At 39.8% G+C, this 21,444-nt stretch overlaps 1 protein-coding gene across 1 annotated transcript in view; it reads right to left on the minus strand.

The window, feature by feature from the left end:
- LOC129113425 (vacuole membrane protein 1-like) overlaps positions 1 to 21,444 on the minus strand; it is a 52,418-nt gene that overhangs the window by 12,031 nt on the left and 18,943 nt on the right. The window contains exons 7-10 of the mRNA XM_054625700.1: positions 17,517 to 17,648; positions 8,765 to 8,845; positions 8,261 to 8,377; positions 4,664 to 4,725 (exon numbers count right to left, since the gene is read on the minus strand). Coding sequence (XP_054481675.1) covers positions 4,664 to 4,725; positions 8,261 to 8,377; positions 8,765 to 8,845; positions 17,517 to 17,648 — 392 coding nt within the window. The remainder of the gene's footprint in view (positions 1 to 4,663; positions 4,726 to 8,260; positions 8,378 to 8,764; positions 8,846 to 17,516; positions 17,649 to 21,444) is intronic.

The following is a 21,444-nucleotide window of genomic DNA, read 5'->3' on the forward strand; positions in this document are numbered from 1 at the left end:
CCGAGACAGCATGTCAAACACAGGAAAGCTCCCTGTTCCATTACTGCATGTTATGGTTGATTTTGAGCTCTTCCTGCTGTATTTCACCACCTCACTGGCTGACGAAGCCCCAGCTGATATAAGAGAAAAGAGGACAGGGAGGACTGGCCAGACAAAAAGATTAATCTGATGCCCTGACATTATATGGAGCACAGCAGCATGGGCTTGTTGGTTCTTATGACCTCACTTGCACACTAAATTAAAGGAAAATCAAGTGTAGAAAATTAGCATGTTTTGGTATAAGACTGTGTTTTTCAGAAGGTGAAGTGTTCAGTTAGAGGTCCATAGAGTAAGGGTATAATTAAAAATGTGGATGATATAATGTTATTCAAAAGTTTCACAATTTTTTGTTAAAATAGAAGCAAAAAACAAAAAAGTATATGGTCAATTTATTTCTATCAAATCTACAAACTCTCAAGACTTGTTAATAAAGATGGAAAAACTGTGCATGGTTGTTTTATGACTAAAGGCAAAAATCTGCTAAATTATTTTTTTTAAGTAATTAACAGCATGAAACCTCTGGACCGGACTAGTGCTTTAGATCTTGATCAAAGCCTTGCTTCATGTGCGTTTGCAAAAAATTTCCTGACTTAAACAATGACTGTACACGCACCGCCGTCCTTGAAGAGGAGACATCTGTACATTAGTCACAGGACATAGGAGACCTAACAAGTCTGATCAGACACACAGCTCCATCAGACCGGGTTATCAGTTGTTGTTATCAGCCCAAGAGGCATCCGTGGAGGGTTTTATTGTGACTTTGTGGTACTTCAAAGCAAAAATTATCTTTATTATTATCGTACTACTGCTGACAGAGGGTTATAGATGTAACCCTAAATGCTCTGCACGGCAGGAAAACAAGAGTGGAATCATCTGTGGGAGATATAGAAATCTGTTTACACAATACACATGAAGAAGTAATATATCAAGTTTGAAAGGTCTGACACGCATTTCTTTTGCCCCAAACAGACTAGTTGAAAATGGAAGAACAAGATTGAACAACTGTCAAAGGACAGAACTTATTTTTCCATGAAACACTATTTTTTGCCTCACTCTCAAAAGGAACATAAATAAATGTATAATGGAAATTATAAAAGTCACTTATGTTCATTTTGTTCTAAAAAAGGTAATTTGCATAATCTCTACATTTTATTTCCAGCATGTAAAAAAAGAAAAAACTAGAGTTGGTCATTTTTGTTAACATAGGTGATGAAAATGGCTGTTGATAGTTTTAAAGCCTCATGACGCGACCCAAAGCTCTTCTGTGAGGCTGAATTTCTGTAACACACTTTCCATTTGTCATTCTGAGAAAAACTACTTTTCAGATTTGAATCGTGATGAATGAGTGTAAACCTTTAGAAACATCCCTAAAAAAAGGCCACTATTGGAGATAAGATAATATATAAAATAATTAAGATTTTTAAGTGACAGAATATATTCTTAATGAAACCTTAGAATAATTTGTGGACACGCCCTGAAATATCCATCAATAATTACCAAAATGAAGTATAACCAAAATATAATGCTATACTTTAATCATAAACAGCATCTAGCCAGCAGCCACTGATTAATTCAGTCACGATTTAGGAAATAAATGTGCTATAAATGCTTAGATAAAGCTAAGAGGCACAAACATGCTCACACATGCACATTTTTCACATATCACCAAAACTTTCAGTTTTCACTACTATTTAAACTCTTTAAAAAAATTAAAGGTCACAGTAAACTAAGCAATTCAGGGGATTAACCAGGAAATTACTCCTATTAAGATTGAAACTATCCGCAAATTCTGATGATGAAATTAGTTATTGTGTGTTTTGTTATGGACCGGATAAATTATTTTAATAAATAAATTATGTGAAATAACTTTATAAGAAATAAGAAAAGATAACAGTTCATTGTTTTGTACATTTTCAGTGTGTGATCATTTGAAATTTCTTCAGCACAAACATGTTCTGTGTAAGACATTACACTCAGAGATTACAGACCTTTGTGTCCTGTGTGTGTGTGTGTGTGTGTGTGTGTGTGTGTGTGTGTGGTTCTGTGTGTCTGTGTACATGCAAAGAGTAGAACATTTATTGTGTAGTATTGTACTAATGTCATGTGAGAATGAAAATCAACACAGTCCCTTCAGTCAAAGACAAAGACAAATACTATTCCCTAAATTTAAAGACAATAAATCCAGAGTCAAGCAAACAAAAACATAAAAACTGAGCCCATATATTAAAATTCTACAATAAAGACACATTTTGCATTTTTATTCTATTTGAAATTAAGAAAAAAATCTGTCTTTATTAAATTATAAAGCAAAAACAGCTGAAAAAGGAAAGCTACTGCTCCACAATATTAAAGTATTTCACATGGGAAAAGAAAAAAATCCAGATGTTATAAAACTCAAAATTAGGAATTTGTTCAAAAACATCAAACATTTTCTGAAGGTGTTGCTCAACGTAATTATTTTAGGAATCTTTTTAGGCAAGACCAAGAAATAATTATTTTGCAGAAAATAGTTTCCATACACTCAATTAAAAAAGAAAAGAAAAAGAAAAGTAAATATATATATATTTAAACAGGTGTTAATTGATCCGCTGAATATGTTGTAAAAGTCCTGTGGCTAAGGTGAGAAAAAAAACCAAGATGTATAGTATAAAAAAAAGGGCATCCAGAGGACAAACGTTTGTGTGTGTGTGTGTGTGTGTGTGTGTGTGTGTGTGTGTGTGTGTGTGTGTGTGTGTGTGTGTGTGTGTGTGTGTGTGTGTGTGTGTGTGTGTGTGTGTATGTGTGGCCACAAAGGGTTAATGTGTGTGCATGCACTTGCAACTGAGCACAGTTGGTGGGGGCAACTGCAGGTGCAGGCATTTAAGTGGGTGTAAAGGTGTATATTTACTTTCAAGCACCTGCACAGTTAACACTGACACTGCGGTCTGTCTGTGCCTTAAAGGGTTAAAAATGAAAGGCTGTCACCCATTCATAAGGTGATGTGTGAGTGAGAGTGAAAGCAGCACAGAGAATCAGAGCTCAGGGTGGAAAGGCCTCAACGAGGAAGGAAGCTGACGGTTGACAAGTTGTAATGAGGGAAACTTCCTTTAGAGAAGAAGCGGGCAGTGAGTCAGACTGAAACCTGTCAATAACCAATGATCTGTCGCTTTGCGTCTGCAGCTCAATGAACAGTGACTGACAAGAGGGGACAGGACTTTCACAACCCAACACACACGCATCTAAAAACTTTTTGGCATAGCTTGTGCTATCTCAGCTTCATTGATTAGACCTCAATCAGAACATATATTTAATAAAATACACACCTGGAGAAAAGAGCAACAGCAGCTTCTGAAGTTGCTGTCTCATGACAAAGAATTACAAAATTAATTTGAGAAACAAAGCAAATGTGCAAAAAGACAACATGTCAAGGATGAGAGCTGATGCAATCTCATCCCGGTGTGTGTGTATGTGTGTGAGAGAAAGGTCAGGAGCGCATGAGTGTGTATGTGTGTGTTTAATAAACAACACTCCCACCAGCAGGTGTGTCGAGGGCAGGTTCCAGCTGCAACCCTGGCATCTCTACAAGGACACCCATCACGGCACGCATTAGCACCCACACCCAGCACCAAGGCTCTCTCAGCTTACATCTAGCACAGAATTTGTGTGTGTGTGTGATTGCTACATTTTCTTTTGGGTTTTTATTTTTTTGTTTTTGTCTTCAAAACCTGCTTGATGGCTTCTTGTTAAAGCCGGTATCTTAATTTACAAAAAAAACTAATGCCGTAAATTCAAGACAACACTGATGCCGTTTCCAGCTTGGCATACACAAATACTGGCACAAATAAGTTTCCTACGTGAAATCACCCTCATCTGTAACTCAAACTCGATATTTTCTTTCCTACCAAGAGGTTTCAAGCTAATAAACATTAGTACATCTTGAATTTCCCCCATGGGGATCAATAAAGGAATATAATAATACATACTGTCTGCGTTGTCTGACACGTGAAGGGCCTTATTTTATTGAAAAATTAAAAGGCTGGATCAGGAGGATCCATCTTTGGACACTCATTAGAGGCCCTCTCTTTTGGCAGCAGCTCCCTATTAAATCAGGTAGGGAACAACCGATTTGTTAAAAGGGCGACAACAGTGCGTCATGAGAGAAATAGTACAGGGGAGGTTTCACTGACAGACAAGAGTTCATCCCGTCCTGTTTAGAAACTAGAACATGTTCATGCCTATAGTCATCCAGTGGAAAAATCCAAGCCATTAATCACAATGTAGACCATAACAGCAGAGTGAGGAGGCCCAACGGAGAACAAAATGTGACAAAACTTTAAAGTCTGCACAAAGCATTTCAAGCAGGATAAAGCAGCAACACATCTTCCAAAAGAATCACCATGTTTAATTCAAAGCTACCTCTGACTCTACGTGACCTTCATCAGAGTCGCAAAGAGGAGGAGGCAAATTTCACACAAAGGGACATGAATTAGTTGGATGCCACATGACCACCTAAAAAAGGTCCCTCAACCGTCAAGTTTGGCATCAACTCTTTCATGTGTGATAGTTGCACACCCCACAGGGTACTTTTGGTGAGCAAACAAACGCACACAAGTACGCACACACACACAAATTGAGGCCTACTCACCCGATGAGGGAGACCATCTGTTCCACTATGTGCCTGCTGAAGGTGACGATCACAAACAGTTTCTGTGTGACAAAGAAACACACAGAAAGAGCGAGTCAGTTACTGAACCATGAGGTCACTGCACGGGGGCAGAACAAGGCATTATGTGCATCATAATTTGATAAGTAATTCCTTAACATCTCCTCACACACGCACACGCACACGCACACACACACACACACACACACACACACACACACACACACACACACACACACACTACCCATTATGCCCAAGCCCATGCCGCCATGCACCAGCATTGCGGTTTGGTCTAAAAAGCAGCCATGAATAAGCCCTGTTGTCATGGAAGGGCAAGAAATAAAAGGCCTAGGCTCTATGACACACAACCAACACAGTACAATAGGTCAGTATATCACACCAGAAGAGTGTGTGTGTGTGTGTGTTTGTGTGTGTAAAGGATGGATGGATAGAGGAGTAGAGGAATCAAAGGAGATGTGTCATTGCTTCAGTGGGGGCCTGGAGGCCGGCTCCTGTCCGCTCTGATTCCTGCTTAGTCATCGGGCCAGAAAGGCAACTGGCAGCCATTCTGGCTCATACCAGCCGTGTCCTCCTGCAGGGGGGCAGGGACACACACAATCATTTACCTGATTTTTTTTAAGGTCCTTTAATTGCCCTCTTGAGTTGTTGTAGGTTACTGTATTCTTATAAACAAACATGCGTTTTGACCGCGAAAAATGGGGTTTGATCCAGTAACATCTAGATGCCTTCAACATGCCATTAGAAAGGCTTAACCCAACAGAGCTTTTGGCGGGTCCATCATTACAAACTTATGTTGTGCAGAAAAGGATTGTTCAAACCCACAGAACCTTATTTTAAATTCTAGTCCAGATCCCAAGGTTTCCAAAAATACTAAATATATACTGCCGAATTACAGGGAAAAGTGTATAAAATGATACATGAGATGAGACATCTAGAATTTTCCATTTTATGTAATGATGGAGCCATACAAATGTCATCTTGGATTTGAATATTTTCACTCAATATAAATGTGTAGCTTCAGCTAGTTTCACATTAAAATATATATTCTGCTGCTAAAAACCCCCCTGATCAAATTAAATAAAACACTGCTTTCTGACATGCAGATCTGTCTCAATTATGACCTCCACTGTCTATTGATACCGAATATATTGATTAGAGGTTTTAAAATGCAAATGCTGGGAGGGTTTTAGCAACCACCAATTAAAAAAATGGAAGTTTAGACTGGAAAAAATAATAGGAAATATACAGAGTAAGATAAATGGCACTATGAGTGAAGAGGAATAGATGTGACAGCCACATCACTACAACACCCACATTTACATGGTTACACTGAAGATATCAATGCTGATTTTAATTTCATGTGACAGCGCGCTTTGTTACAGTGTTCTTTGTCAGGTTATGTAACATGCCATCCAGGTCATACGTGTGCTTTCGTAGTCTTTGAATTTGTGTGGGTGTTAAGCCTCAGGGCTTCATTGAAGGTTAGACATAATTAGTGAGTCGCAGTCAAATTGTTGGCAGTGTTACAAAAATGTATAATTGACACCTGCAACAATAGAAAAATTCTGACATTTATTATTGAACTATTTTCTGTGCCTCAGAGAAAATAAACATGAGGCGGTACAGTAAATGAATCCCCCGATGGCACATTTTTTTAACCCCAATTTTAGGAAGACATTTTGGAGCTTTGCACCTGAATATTGATTTTGTTCACTAACATCTCTTCAAATGGCACTGACAAGTCCCACAATAAGCATGGAGAAAGGGACAGCAACATGGCCGACACAGGGAAGCTGACTAAGATGCCTTAAATGTGTCTGCTGGGAAACTGACGGTGACATGGTATTGACTCGCTCATGGGTTTACTGATAATACTGATAAGCGCCACGCACATTCCAGTCATTACCATTCTGACACACGCACACACACACACACACACACACACACACATACACTAACAAGAGGGAAGCATCACATCATTTCTCAATCGTTTACAGAAAAGGAACACTCATTATCAAAAACCAGGAGGTGCAGTGAGTGAACTGACAGAAATATGGAGAAGAGTGTATTCTGCGTTAACTGTCATGTTAACAAGTCAAAGGGTGTAAAACATTTCTCTCATTTCACTTTTGCTATATGACAATCCATTTCCTCTGCTACACCTCACACTCTTCTGTCTGACTTCTGTCTATCTCAACGGCCCCACAAGTTTTTCCATGACATCACCCATCATCTGCAAGTGACCTACAGCATCACAAAGGCACTGTCGTTGTATCCATTCAACAGTGGACATTTAGACGTGAAGCTTAATGAGCATGAAAGGTGAAGGCAGTGCAGAACAAAAAAGCCTCTCCTTGGAGACTAGTGAGAACACACCTGAATCACAGGTACAAACCCAGATCACAAACCCGCTTTGAAGCATTGAGAGTTTTACGCCCACGCACACACATACACACACCACAAGCCTCAAAATCCCCTTTTGTTCCCTCTTGGCCCATGAGGGACAACGTCACCTGCTCTGCAGTGTGCTTCCCTCTAATACTTCTTGTTTTCTGCTCACATGCTGTAAACTGCAGAATCATTTGCATTAGAAGCAAAACCTGAGCTTGAAGAAAATTAAACCAAGCAGCTACAGGAGAGATTGGGGCCCCTAGAAATGCCGGAGAGCCGGGTGAAGTCTTTCTTTCCGTGACCGAGGGAGGGACACACCTCTGTCATTGGGGGGCCCCTGGGACCCCTGGGTGTAATCTGGTACTGTGCCTGACATGCATGCAACCCCCACTCTCCCCCTCACAAATCTCTCCCTCTCTCTTTCTCCATCACCTCCCATAGACAATGTTTATCAGCTTTAGCTTGCGCTCACTAGGTTCTACCCCCACCCCACCTTTTTTCTCAGTTGGGTGCAGGACAATGCTTTCTGCATATGATAAGGAATGAGGCCAAGTAAAAAAACTTTGCTTTTAACCCTTTCTCTCTGAATCACAGTGAGCAGATTCTTCCGTTTCCTAAGAAAACAGAAAGTCAAGCCCCTGACAGTAATCACAGACATACTGCAAATTCCTGGACGCAAATTGAGGATTTTCCAGGATTAGAAGAAACGTTTGGGATGCCAAGTCTCCTAACAGCACTTTCTTATTCAAGGGTTACGATGTATCCTTTAGTTTCCCATAAATTCTCAATCTACTGTAGTCTGACTGGTCTAATGTACAATGCACTGGGGGTGCAGCAGCTGCGATCACAAAATGGTTGACTCCCCCTACTTTGGCTGCACAAAATGGCCTCCTTACTACAAGCTGAATACTACACAGAGATACTGTGTGCTTGAGTGTGATTCATTATTTCACACACTTCACCCTTTGATGAAATTAAAGAAAACAAAACTCAAACTTTGTCACAAACAAGTAAAGCCGTTTCTCTGGAAATGATACAAGACAAGCACTTTATTTATCCACTGCTGTGAAACTGTGCTTTACTGTATGCAAGTCTGCATTTTCATTTTTGGAAAAATCGCTCCTGGTATTATTTACATAGTTTTATATTATTTGAAATGCAGCTCACCTGTATGTGCATTTTGATGACTGCTTTCCCAACGAGTGTTGCCCCAAAAAAAGTCCAGAAGGGGACCAAAAAATGTCCACATGTTATTCCTGCAAGGTCAAACAAGGGGTTTGGAATCTAGGCGGGGGAAATAGAGATAATAAGACTTGATATTGTGTAAATTCACCTCAAGAACGACAAAACAAACCACATAGAGAAAGTGAATTAAACTATTTAGCACAGTATTGAAATTTCTTCCATCAGTATTCTACAGGTACACGTACAGAAGGTCGCTGATAGTCCCATTAGACTATCCAATCATTTTCAATTGCACATTTCATAATATCTATTTCTTGTTTATACGATGAACACTTCAGATCTGTCATTTTCTTTTTAATGATGCTCAAACCTCAATAAATAATTATATTTGAAAGCATGAAAAAACTGATTTAAACTGTTGAAATGCCACAATGGGGAAGAAGAATATTATATATAATGAAAAAGTTTGAGTGTGATTTGACTTACAGAAGCACATGCTAAAATCCCAAAGAAGCCGACCCTCTGGATAAGTTTCTGCACTGCTACCTTTGCACGGGTGGCAAAGTCCTGAAAAAAAGCAGAAGTGGGAAAGAAATGTGATTAAATTATCACTAGTCACGTCCTGATGTTTAGCTGATACTGATCACAGACTGTATGCATAATTTAGACATTGCTGTATTTACAGGAGACATCTCAAACCTGCTTCACTGACTTTTACAGCTAATTGCAAATTAACAATTATTTATAACCCTAATTATTGTTGTAGAGCTTCTATCAGATACATATCACACTATCTCTACTGCATTAATACTGGATTATGTCTGACAGATTGAAACGGTTTAATTTGATTTTCACTGATTTATATTTCACATGATGAATTATTCACAATTAATTCCTGGAAACTTTCAGATTGATAGGTAGATTTGTTTGGATTTAAATAATAAATTGGGCTCCTGAAACATTTATTTAAGAGTTAAAGTTTTTTCTTTGATTCCCGAAGCATTTCTGTCAAAGAGGGAATATCACAGAAGTGTATATAATAAATGTGTTTAGTCTGGAATGATTTTTAATGAATGCTCTTAAGCCAAATCAAATGCCACGTTAAAACAAACAAAACATTTAGGATCATATCTCAATTTAAGATAACATTTTATAATCAAAGATCTGCTTTTAGGATTTCTCCATCCCCTCTGAATGTTGATGTTTCAGCTTATTTACAAATTATTGTTGTGTATTAACATTATTTTTCTCTTCCATTTTATATCTAAAAACATCATAGTGGCCAAATGAAACGAAAAATTTGTGAAAAGTGTGTTTATTTAATCTCTGCTTGTTTTTAAATGAGAACAAGCTGCAACTGGAGGATTTCTACATCCTGTAAATGTGCCTCCAACAATTTGTCATCAATTATTGAGCAAGTTAATAAACTGACAAACACAATAATTAGATCCTCAGAAATTAGATGTACAGTTGTGCAAACTGCTTGAACTATATTTTAATGGAATGTGCATGGAGTGATTTTCACTTACTAAATCTTAGAATTTGTGTTTTTAAAACCTCCCAAATTACCATGCTTCACTTTAATTGATAAAAAAAACTCTAGAACCCAATCCCCCAACATGCAGCTTTAATTGTTTTTACACATTTTTAGTTTTAATTTATCTACATTCCCCAAGATAAATGCGTAAGTGATGACGAGCTCCTGGTGGGTTAATGCCTGCATATGTATATCTATCACAAAAAACATTTACTCACCGAATAATACTCAACTTGTTAAAGGGAATATCTTTTTATTTAAATGTTTGAACGAAAAAGGTGGGTTTTATAAAATCAATTAAGTCCTGTGTTTAATTCATGACCATCCTGCCAACATAAATATCCTCAAGTTCACAGCTATAAAACCAAGATTCACCTGTCAAATATCCCAAAAGAATTACGAGGCTCAACTGCTTCTTCAAAGTGATAAACTGGTTGTTGCATGCATGTATCTGACATCTAGGGCCAGTTATTAAATCCTTTGTCACTGGGAGTGTGTGAACAAGAGAACACACTTTGGTCATTCCAGTGACTCACAAATTCTTGCTTTTTCTTCTGGTCTTGCCCTATCCCTCCTGACGGGTAACAGAAGCCTCTTTTCATAGCAATGACACAGATTTTTCCCCAATATACCTTTTCTGGGAAGAGGAGCCTTAATCTGTTTGGACTTTAACTAAACTGTTCTGGGAACACAGTGGGAATGTAAAAGAAACCCCTGATGCGGGACCCTTCATATTTTTGGAAGACGCATTCAATGTCTAGGTAATATTTAAAATGATTACTTCCATACCACGCTACATTGTTCAATTTAAATTCATCGTTTTTTGTACATAAATTCTTTCATTCTGAGTGGTAATAAAAAATATACAGAGGACATTGAATTTTACAAAGAAATATTTGATGCAATATTTCTTAATTTGTAGGCCTTAATAAGTTAGTAATTTAATCTGTTCAGTAGAATATATAGATTTTACAGCCAAAAACTGTAGAAAGGTTTTCATTCGTTATTATTTCTAGATTTCATCTTGAAGTTGTTGCACTTTTTCATGAAAACAAGATTATTCTTTATTTGCAAAGTTAATGTAATTACTGTATTACTGCTTTTTAAAAAATGCTGTGAAATTCACAATATATCAAAGTATTTATATTTAAGTCATATTGAATGTTGAAGTGTTTATTTTACATAGCTCTTTATAAGTAACAGCTGTCTCTTTGGTATCTAAATAAATATTTGTAGCATTAAGCCTTAAATGTATGTTTAATTTTTCCTTACATAGAATTGTGCTTAAAAATAAGATATTTAAACGCCTTAATCTAAATCAGTCCCTAACCCTACTGAAACAAATTTGTATATTATAGACTGCACTGGCTATATGGGAGTATGAATATGTTTTCCATTATAAGCATCTTTTTGTGCCTTTCAGATTAAACTTTAAACTCAATTTATATTTGTGAACAGAATAGAAGTGAATGTAGAGCGCTCACAGTTAATGAATAACTGCAAATAAAACTGCTGATTAAAAAAAGTAATACATTTTTTGTTGCAAACTATGATATCCTCCATTAAGAAAAATACAAATTTTGACATTGACTGTTGATATGAACACATCATGAGGTTGGGAACTTTCACCTTCAGACATTTAGAAAATTGTTTATTTTTCCTGAACCAGATCATTTATGTTTTTACATTTTCTGATGTTTTTCATTTAGCAAAGTGTTTCCCAAAAATGCATCAATTGCATTTTTTTATTAGACTCTCAAATAGTTAGTGGCCTGTCTAGTTATTTTAGCTCTAAATATTCTTAATGAGGGTTTGCTGTGCATGAAGTACAGTTTCCAACTGAATATTTTCTGACATAAACTAATATCAAATAAACTGAAAAAAACCAAGAAAAAAACCCTAATAGGATTTGTATGAACATGCAAGAAAAATATGTTTTCTTTTGAAAAGTAGGCCTCAGTTTCTAAAACATCATATTCATTTAAACTATGGGAGGGGGCTGGCAATACATATCATACCTTATATGGTCAACAAAACCAGTACAGTGATGATGCCATTTTTCACGGGGTGCAACCGGGCGGACAGGAAACTTGAGAGACATGGGAGGTCGCCTAATAAGGTGGCAGTGGGGGGAGCGAAGGGACACAGAATCTGATTGGTTCACAATTTGAATTTCTGCCTGCTCTGACGTCCAATCATTAAAGTTTTTCCTTGGACTAGCTTGTAGTTTTAATTCTAGCCTGTCCCCATGTGTGCATATGTGTGTGTGTGCATGTGTGCCCATGTGTGTGTGAGTTTCTCAGCTTGTGGCAGACAGGGAAGGAAGGAATGTGTATGGATGGTTTACAGCTGTACCGCTGAGAACTGTGTCTGGACCGGGGACACCTGACGACTGCCGGTGCTGCAGTGCGGACAGAACCCTGCAGAACCAATTAATGCCATGGAAACGCGCTGTGAATCCCATTCATTTTATGACATCATGACACATGCATTGTTTACATTAGGTGCTGTAGTTGAGCTGTTGGCTCATCCAGTGAGAGCCGGGATGAAAATATCACCGCAGTGTGAACAAAGGGTCCCTAAGGAGGTGAGGGGAGGGTGTAAAGGGGTGTGCGTACATGTGTGTGTGTGTGTGAACTTGTGACACTGATTTACTATAGTTGAACTATGTTCTTGGACTCTCTCTCTATTCTGCATTTCTGGACCAAGTGAAGCGTCTATCTTGGATGGCTGGGGTTCAGACATTCAGACTCTGTTGTTGGCGGCTTATGGAAAATCACCATCTTTGCCAGGCAGCTTGCCAAGGGCTGCCTGCCTCCCCCCAGCTCCCCCCACTCACCGCCGGCCTGCAGGGTTGGGCTTAGCAGCAATTACATTTGGTAAGATCTTGTCAAGTGTGCAGCGTCATTAAAACCGTGGAGGTTTTGGTTCCAGATTTGGCTCAACGGCACACATGCTTTACTCGCAGTCTGCAAAGTCACCCCCACACGGCGCACAGCTCTGTGTGGAACAGTGCCCACATTTGAACTGAGCCCCATATACATCTTATAGTCAGGCTGACCAATTCCTCATTTGAATAATGAAACTACAAGTGGTCCTAAGAAACCGCAATTGACCAGTTTTGTCTCTTACTCTTTTAAAATGAAATGGTACAGCAATCTGTGCATCATTTCAAACATAATAAATGTACCGTCAGAGCAAATATACCGTAGTTTATTTTGAAAGAATAAATGAGGAATAGCAGGATGGTGGTCACAATATTAGCATTTACGGAATTATGGCACCTGGATCATTAACTGAAAATGAGATTCAATTCTTATTAGATACATGGCAAATAAATGAATTCTAGACTATGAATAGAATATGCATGTCCTGTCCTCTACATTCAAATATCTGTGGTTACAGTTGCCAGGTGATGACAGCCATAAATAAAATCCACATGAAAAAAACAAAAGAAAATCTTTTTTTCTCTTTTGACTTGATACAACAAGCAAAAAAAAATGAAAAGGACAATGATGACTTTTCTTTTCTTGATTTCCATGTATAATATATATGTAAACAGGTTGAGGTTCAAGTGTTGGGTTTCTGAAAGAACTATGATAGTGACATTTGTTTTATTTGCCTTTTATTTGTTTTTTCATCTGAAATGCATTATTGTACAATGCGATAGCTGTTTATTTTGATTTGTCAAAAGTTGACTTATAGTGAAAAAGATTACAAAGCCAACACTTTGTTTTCAGTAGTTTTTAGTAGTGCTGATGGGGTACAGAGTTCAAACATAGACAGAAAGCAGGCAGCGACAAAGCACTCTGCTCCATGTGGAAACTTAAAGTGTCAGACAAGGAAAAATCTATGCATAGCCTATATACAAGTCAACACCCACGCACATTTTTTCTCTCCCTCTCTCTGTGTTTTCTTTTTTTTTTCTCAATGAAAGTCTTTCACACAGAAGACGCACATCTCTGAATCGGCCGTGAGCCCCCCGACAAGAAGATGGCCGAAGTTCATCTCATTAGCTCCTGACAAGCCCGCGCCTGCTCTCTCTGGCACAGGAATTGGAGTGATTAAGAACTCCTGACGCAATAGAAGCTACGGTCGCCTTTTGAGAAAAAAATAAAAGGTACGCATTCAAATCCATCCGGATGCTTGCGCACGAGCACACACGCGCGCGTGCACACTCTCACACACACACACACACACACAAAAAATGCACCCCTGAGTCCACGTTGACAAATTCTTTAACAAGCTGTGGTTAAAGGGAAGCTGGTTTTACTCTGACTCACCCCCCTCCTTTCAAACAGTTTACTGGAAATAAAGAGGGAGGAGGAGGGAGGGGGCATTTTCAGAGAAGTCACGTGACGGGGCCGGGCAAACCACAGCACAGAGAGCCTTTGAGTGCAGTAGGCCAGGGGGGAAGGCAGGCATACGCCCAGCGCAGATGGCCCTGATTTGAGTTACAGGAGATACAATCCTGGGAGTTGGCAATCAAGAATTCACAGCCTGTTAACCCCTTCCGTGCCGGATGAAAAAAAGAACACAAGCCAGGAAATAACTACATTATCAAGTTACAAGCACGGACTCGATCCTTGCAGGATCCTCCGAGACGGTCTGTGTGGATACTGAGGATTCCTCTCCATCGCACCGGGCGCTTTTGCACTGAGCTTAAGATTTAAGAGGGGAAAAAAAGCTGATGTTCATGACATCAGCGTCTGGAGCCGTTAGAGAAGGCATGACTTCATTATTTTTGAATAGCTCTGTTGAATGAATGAGAAAAAAAAACCCATAGTGCTCTGCTGCTGTGCATCACGTGCACTTGTGGCAGGAAGTTGGCACGTGCAAGTTGGGAGAAATACCACGGGGTTTAAATCAAACCTCTGGCACCTACAAGCCTCTGAGACTTGAGCGGAGGGGACAAAGTCAGTATCTCAATCCAGCTCTGCTGCCACAGGGTGGAGTGTGTGTGTGTGTGTTTGGAGGGGGGTAGGGTTGAAGGGGGTAACATCCTTGAGGACAAAATTGAACCACTTCCTCTTTGATACAAAACAATCCAACGATACCACAGTTTCTCCAATCCATTCCCAATGGAGTCTGTTTCCACTTTGACCTAATACTATTCATTTTCAGCTTTTAATCAAAACCTCTGTCACAAATCCATAGCAGATGAACGCATCCGTGTTCACCTTAAAAGGTGCAAAAAGGGTAAAAGGTGGGAGTGAAAATCAGAGAGGTGGTGCGGGATCTCCTTGAGCGAAAGAGGGAACCCTGAGAACATCCGAGTAATGGTAAAAGCCCTGGCGAGAGAAAAAATGTTTCCGTATGTGGCAGGTCCCCGCTGGTGCTAGCAACCTGCCTCCAGATGCTGTCCAATCACACGAGCACACATTACATACATAGACACGGCTGCCAGATATCATCAGAGAGAGAGAGAGAGAGAGATAGCGAGAGAGACAGCAATGCACAGTGGGAGACTAACGGAGTGCATGAGAAAGAATAAGAGCATAGGAAGAGAGGGACAGAAAAAGAAACAATGTCAGAGAGAGAGAGCGCAAGACGAAGGCTGTGTCCTGAGAGCAGCATGCAGCGTCCCTTCTAATCTACACTCGCAAGGATGCGAGACAAACAGGCGATGCTCCTCCTGCGTCACACTGTGCCGTTTGTTTGGATAAAGACACGCAGAAGCTCTTCAATGTTGAGACGATCATTTAGACAAAATCTCCTCTCCCCCACGCTGCCTGTTTGTCACACTCTTCCACAGCCTCTACTCTTTTCTGGCTGTTTTGGTGGAAAGCGCCACTATATCAGTAGGTGATGTCAGAGCTCCAGTCTCAAACATGTGGTCCGAACACCAGGACTGCTGTTGGTGCCAACCTGCCCAGCTGTCCACAGCATTAGTAACAGTGGAACTTTCAGCCAGTGCTGCACCCTTGATAACCCTCAGCACGGAGTCTTCTGGCCACATTTTCTTGTGACTTCCTCCAAATTGTTTCAGTATTAGTGTCTCAAAGGATCACTTCAGTTTGTGTGCCTGGAGTCAGCTAAACTATGCTGATAAGGAATGAAAAAAGTGGCCGATGCAATATTTATCTTTAGAAGAACAACACTCAACTTACACACATACATATCTTGAGGGCTAAATGTATCATTTATGGGTATTTAATGTTTTTAGGGAATCACAATTTATTACAAAAAATATTGAAATTATTAGTTAAAGATCATTTTCTATGCGTTGAAAAAAAAATCTTATTAAGGGATGCAAACATGCTGTTTGGACCAATGTCTACACAGTTCAACTTTAAGAGAAAAGAGAAAGCAGGGACAAAGTAAGGAAGTGAGTTTTGTAAGTATGTGGTCGAGCCAAAGGCAAAATAAAAGCAGGGATTTCATTGATAAAGCATTGGTGATACATTCTTTAACAAGACATTTAGTGCAGAGGTTCCTAAGCAGGTTGATCCAGGAGAGACGAAAGGGAAAGAACCAAGTCACTGTTTAAGTTTTGACTTTTGTTACTGTCTCCACTGAGAGATAATAGTGCTGAAAATAAAACAAATTCAAGTCATTTTTTGGTATAAATGTTTAAATCGGGATAAGACAGAGTGAAATCAAATTTTGTGAAAAGAATAGTAACTATTCCATATATTCTGGCAACCCTGGCAACATTTAAATTAATGACTTAATATAGTGTGGGGAATTTCTTCATCAGAGACACACTTTTGAAAGACAGCACGCAGGTACTGAATGATTTAAATCTAAACTATGGCTTTACTGTTACTAATGCTGTATGAATGCTGAAAAGAGAAATGAATACTAGAAACCAAATGAACGCTCCTCTGAATCGCTCTGTAATCCCATGATATCTGTGATACCCTCATTAAAAAAAACTGGATTTATTTCCTACCAGTCTGTTATAGTCTGCTACAGTTTATTTGCAAATACAAGAGTAAATGACTACGCTGTAAAGTTTTAAATCATTTATGGATGCAGTTGTTTTACTGCACTTGACCTGTCTGACGGTTTGACCCGCACTGTTGGAGAAAGAACAGCATTCCTGAGGATGAAGGCTGTTAGGACAGACTGGTCTGATGAAAAGTCTTTACAAACCTACACGCATTTTTCCCTTCACTCCTCCTCCATTCATAATCACAAGAGGGATGGAAAAATAAATATTTACAAAGAGCTGTTAGGCATTGTTGAAACATTTGCAGGGATGTTTGATATGAGAACTTTTTTTTAACAGGGGATTTCGAAACGAACCAAAACGGCAGGAACATTTCACTCAAGTGCATCATTGCTGTTCTCTTAGTCATAACGTTGTGTAAACGTAAAAACGTAACCCTGTTAATGTGTGTTTGTGTGTGTGTTGACCACTGAAAAGCCCCACAGTTAACAGGGTACAATGTGGGAGTACAATGTGGGAATCTGGCACAGAATTTCACTTCAAAGAATTTGCATTGCCAATTTAAAAAATATAAAAACAAAAATCAACACCAACAACAGAGGAATTAGAAATGAAATGGTACAAGGGCAATGAATGCAAGTGCAAAAGAGTAGAGGGGAGAGAATGAAATGAAGCAGGTTGATGCTAAAGTAGCTTTACATGATGAGCATTGTGGGGTTTAAAGGGAGAAGGAGGAAGGTCTGAGGGGGGTTGGATAACAGAGGGTGATGGATGGACTAAAGATGATGCAAGGAGCAGTGTGTCACCTGTGGAGACTGGGTCTGGTCCAGAATCTCCTCAAACCTCTGGTAGTCCTCGTCGTCGGGCTCGGCGCCCGACAGCCGTGCCGCACGGGCCATGAAGTAGGGAGGAAGTTCTCCTATGGCCGTACCTGCACCCTGCTCACACAGAACCACAGACACACATGTGGAGATTGTTAATAACTGCTGCTCAGCCGTTCAAAGTTCACTGTTTACAGTACTCCCTGGTGTTATGTGCTTCTGTATACTGTTTTGGCAACGCAGGCTTCTGTCCCGACATGCCAATAAATCCGAAATTAACATAGCTTTAAGAAAGAGGGAGAGAGTTGTTAGTTGTTATGTACAGTGCAGTTTTTATTGGAATCAATATTATTGAATTGCATTTTGATTTTATTGCTTTAAAGTATATATTTTCTATGCATTGAGTAGTTTAGTTGGAAAAATGCTAGATTTTTCTTAATATCATGCTATTTTTTTAACAACCACGTTACAATGGTTCCTGTGGGGTTAATAGAGCAAAAATATCAATATCCACTATCCAAAGGAGCTTTCACTGCTTGACGTCTGGGGTTGTGGATCAGAGCACCTAATGGGAATAAAACGGAAAGGATTTACGAGGACGAAAATCCCACAGATTATTAAGCGATCATGGATACATAAAACACAGGGCCAGGGAAGGTGAAAGACCAGATGCAACTTTTAAACAGCATATCAACACACTGCACCGCTAACTGCTCTGTTCAAATCTACTTTGGACATGTGGAATGCAGTGTTTCTGGATAATTTAAGAAGTGCTAACAAGCCCCAGGGGTCTAAAGGAACCAAGATATCAATATCTGACAGCCAAAAGGAGCTTGTAGCTATAAAGCGGTGGAGCTTGTGTGATTGAGGGGGACTTAACAGGAAGAAAGCGGAAGTGATTTGAGGGAAATAAATCCTCAGCACTTGGTCGGTTCACCAAGTTCATACCGCCAAAACATGAGGAGAGGGTGAGGGGGTGAGGGCTACAGACTTAATTAACACAATGAAAACAGCCGCCAAGAAATGCTGTGTTTTTGGAGTTGCTCACAGCTCATTACTTTAATGTTTCCAGGCACAGGGGGAGAGTAGGGGTGCAAGGGGGTTGAGAGAAGATGCTAAGGATACAGTTTGTGAAGCTACAATTACAGATGGCATAAGGATGATTTCAAGCCTCAACACATGTCTTACATCCTCTGATGCACAGCAAATAAAAAATTGCAATTCAGTTGTTTAGGTGGAACCCACATAAAATAACAGCTTCAATCTCTCTCCCAGAAGAACATAACTAACTAATCACAGCCACATTACTTGTATGTAGCTGAATTTCTGAGCCAGAAGATGATTAGTGGGTAGTTAGCAACCATGGCAGCGACAACAAGCCCAAACAATCATTCTCAGGAGGCGGTGCTATCCTAAAAACCTGGCAGACTGCGTCTTTAATCTGGACACCCTGTTCTCTTGTTAACACTGCCGTCTTTGATGAAATCTGCCAGTTTTTTCTCATAATGGAGATGTGCCCTAATCTCCCTGGCAGCTGCTCCATTCAACAGCTCTGTCTCTGTTTGTGAGTGTGCATTCGCCTGTGTGTGTGTTTGTGTGTGTGAGTTTGTGTAGGGGGCACTGAAAGACGTCCACCTGCACAGTGGTGGTGTTTGAAGTGCAGCACTTAACGGAGCAGCAGTAGTGACGGAGAGGCTTCGAGAGGGAACAGACAAAGAGACAAAGAGAAAGCAGAAAAGAGAAAGCAGAGAGGAGGAGAAGAGGTGGTGGGGAGGGGAATGTCTCATCACCAGGGTATCCAGAAGATGGGAGGCTGGCGGGAGGAGGAGGAGGAGGAGGAGGAGGAGGAGGAGGAGGAGGAGGAGGAGGAGGAATGCTGGCGTGGGTGCTTTGAAACTATGGATGCAACAGGTGTCTCTAACTGTAGAGCTGACAAGCCTCAGCCGAGGCCATGCCTGGCTGGGGTTACATGGGTGTGGTGGTGACTGTGTGGTGGTTTTCCCATGGTGAATCCAAGGGGATTGGGTGGCATGCACACACACACACGCACACTCTCCTATATCACACCTCAGAGCATGGTGCTGCTTCTGGTGTGGCTGCAGTTTGGCTCAGAGAAAATGTAACTCCAGTTCAAAGCCAGACAAACTAACATGGTTTATCAGCAAATCAAACACACAGACTTTGCATACGTACGGGATCTGTGTGACTGCACACACAGACTAAATGCAAAGTTAGTCTCATATAACGGTATGAAGACATTATAAGGGGTGAAAACTAAGGATCACAGTATACTTAACTACACTATCATTCTTTGATATTAGTATAAGATGAGTATTTAGCTTAGCATGTAAAGAAATGGTTAATATTAGGGTTAGACGGTAGTGAATGAGTATCATCGATTAAAAGGCCTTTACCCAGTATAGTAGTACAAATGTGTGTTTGTGTAATGGATTATTCAGCTGAAACCTAAAATGGCTTTATTAGACGTGTAAGTGTTCCATTTCCATTTTGCTTTTGTTAGTGTGTATGTGTGTGTAAGTTAATGTATTACAAACAATAAGGAAGCCTGGGGGGGCAATCGCAGTAGAGAGCAGCTTGTGAAAAGCCTTCCTGGTTCCTGTGCAGCTCCTGGGGAAGAGGCAGCTGAGGAACTGTATTTCCCCCTCACTTCCACATTATGCAGAACAGGGGAAACCGATAAAGAATCCTAAAAGTCATATCGCGCGTCAGCAGCGAAGTTCTCTTTTCTCAGTGTTTGGCAGTTCTGCCTTTCTCATGAAAAAGCAAACTGCCGGTAACAGTGAACATTTAAATATACTGTAGTTACAGAGAAGTCTATAGTGGAGTGTGACTTCTAAATCACTGTGGCGCATATCTGTTCTTGTCTTTTTATGTGACCTGTGTGTGTGTGTGTGTGTGTGTGTGTGTGTGTGTGTGTGTGTGTGTGTGTGTGTGTGTGTGTGTGTGTGTGTGTGTGTGTGTGTGTGTGTGTGTGTGTGTGTGTGTGTGTGTGTGTAGTCAGCAGTTTCATGGTAACTCAGACATGTGTGAGTCATTGATAAACCACCAGAACCCCATTCTAAATGTAACTACACACCGGGTTAGAAGGCCATTCTGTGTCTAACTCCAAGAACAGAAGCACACAATGTTATTTTTATATATTTCTTCTATAAAGTGGTTAATTGTTCCTGTTCTGAAAGTTGGTCAAATGAAAAGAAATATTGCATCTTTCTCAGCAGCCACAAGGCTGGTTAGAGGTGTGAAACCACCAACATTGCATGGGGGGAAATTCACGGTAAGAAGCTGGGGGTTTCCAAGCAAATGAGTTATCAATGAACACATTTGCACGCACAGTTTGATACAAATTTTTGAGAATTTCTACCTTGAGCCTTTACTGGTGGAGATAATGCAAACTACAGTGATTCTAGAAATAGGATGCAAGTATTTCACATAGTCAAAGGGAGACATAAAATATTTGAATAATTATTTGTATTAAGATGTTCCAGAGAGAGAGAATGTTGTCACTTTTCTCACTACTTACAAACCATAGCATTAAATATAAATAATAAGTAAGATTTGTGCACTTAATTTGGATTCCTTAGCATGTATAGTTTGACGCTGCCACTTCAATTTTGTTAGGTTTCATGTTTCTACCACCTTTTGTCTAATGACACCTTTCAAATCCCACTGGATAAATTCAAAAATGCATGGTGGTCAATGTGAAAATAAGAATGTTTTCTTTAGTGCCTTCAGGAACTGGCATTTGGGAGATATGAGGTTTTCACCTGACAGCAACAATATTTCAAAGCACACACTAGGAATACTGCTTAAAGCTGTGGCGAATGTGCAAGGTCAATGCAAGCTGCAACCAAAAGTGAGCCATGAGAAATGTTTATAAAAGCTTAACTCTTTG

This window comes from Anoplopoma fimbria, chromosome 24, assembly GCF_027596085.1.
Source record: "Anoplopoma fimbria isolate UVic2021 breed Golden Eagle Sablefish chromosome 24, Afim_UVic_2022, whole genome shotgun sequence".
NCBI lineage: Eukaryota > Metazoa > Chordata > Actinopteri > Perciformes > Anoplopomatidae > Anoplopoma > Anoplopoma fimbria.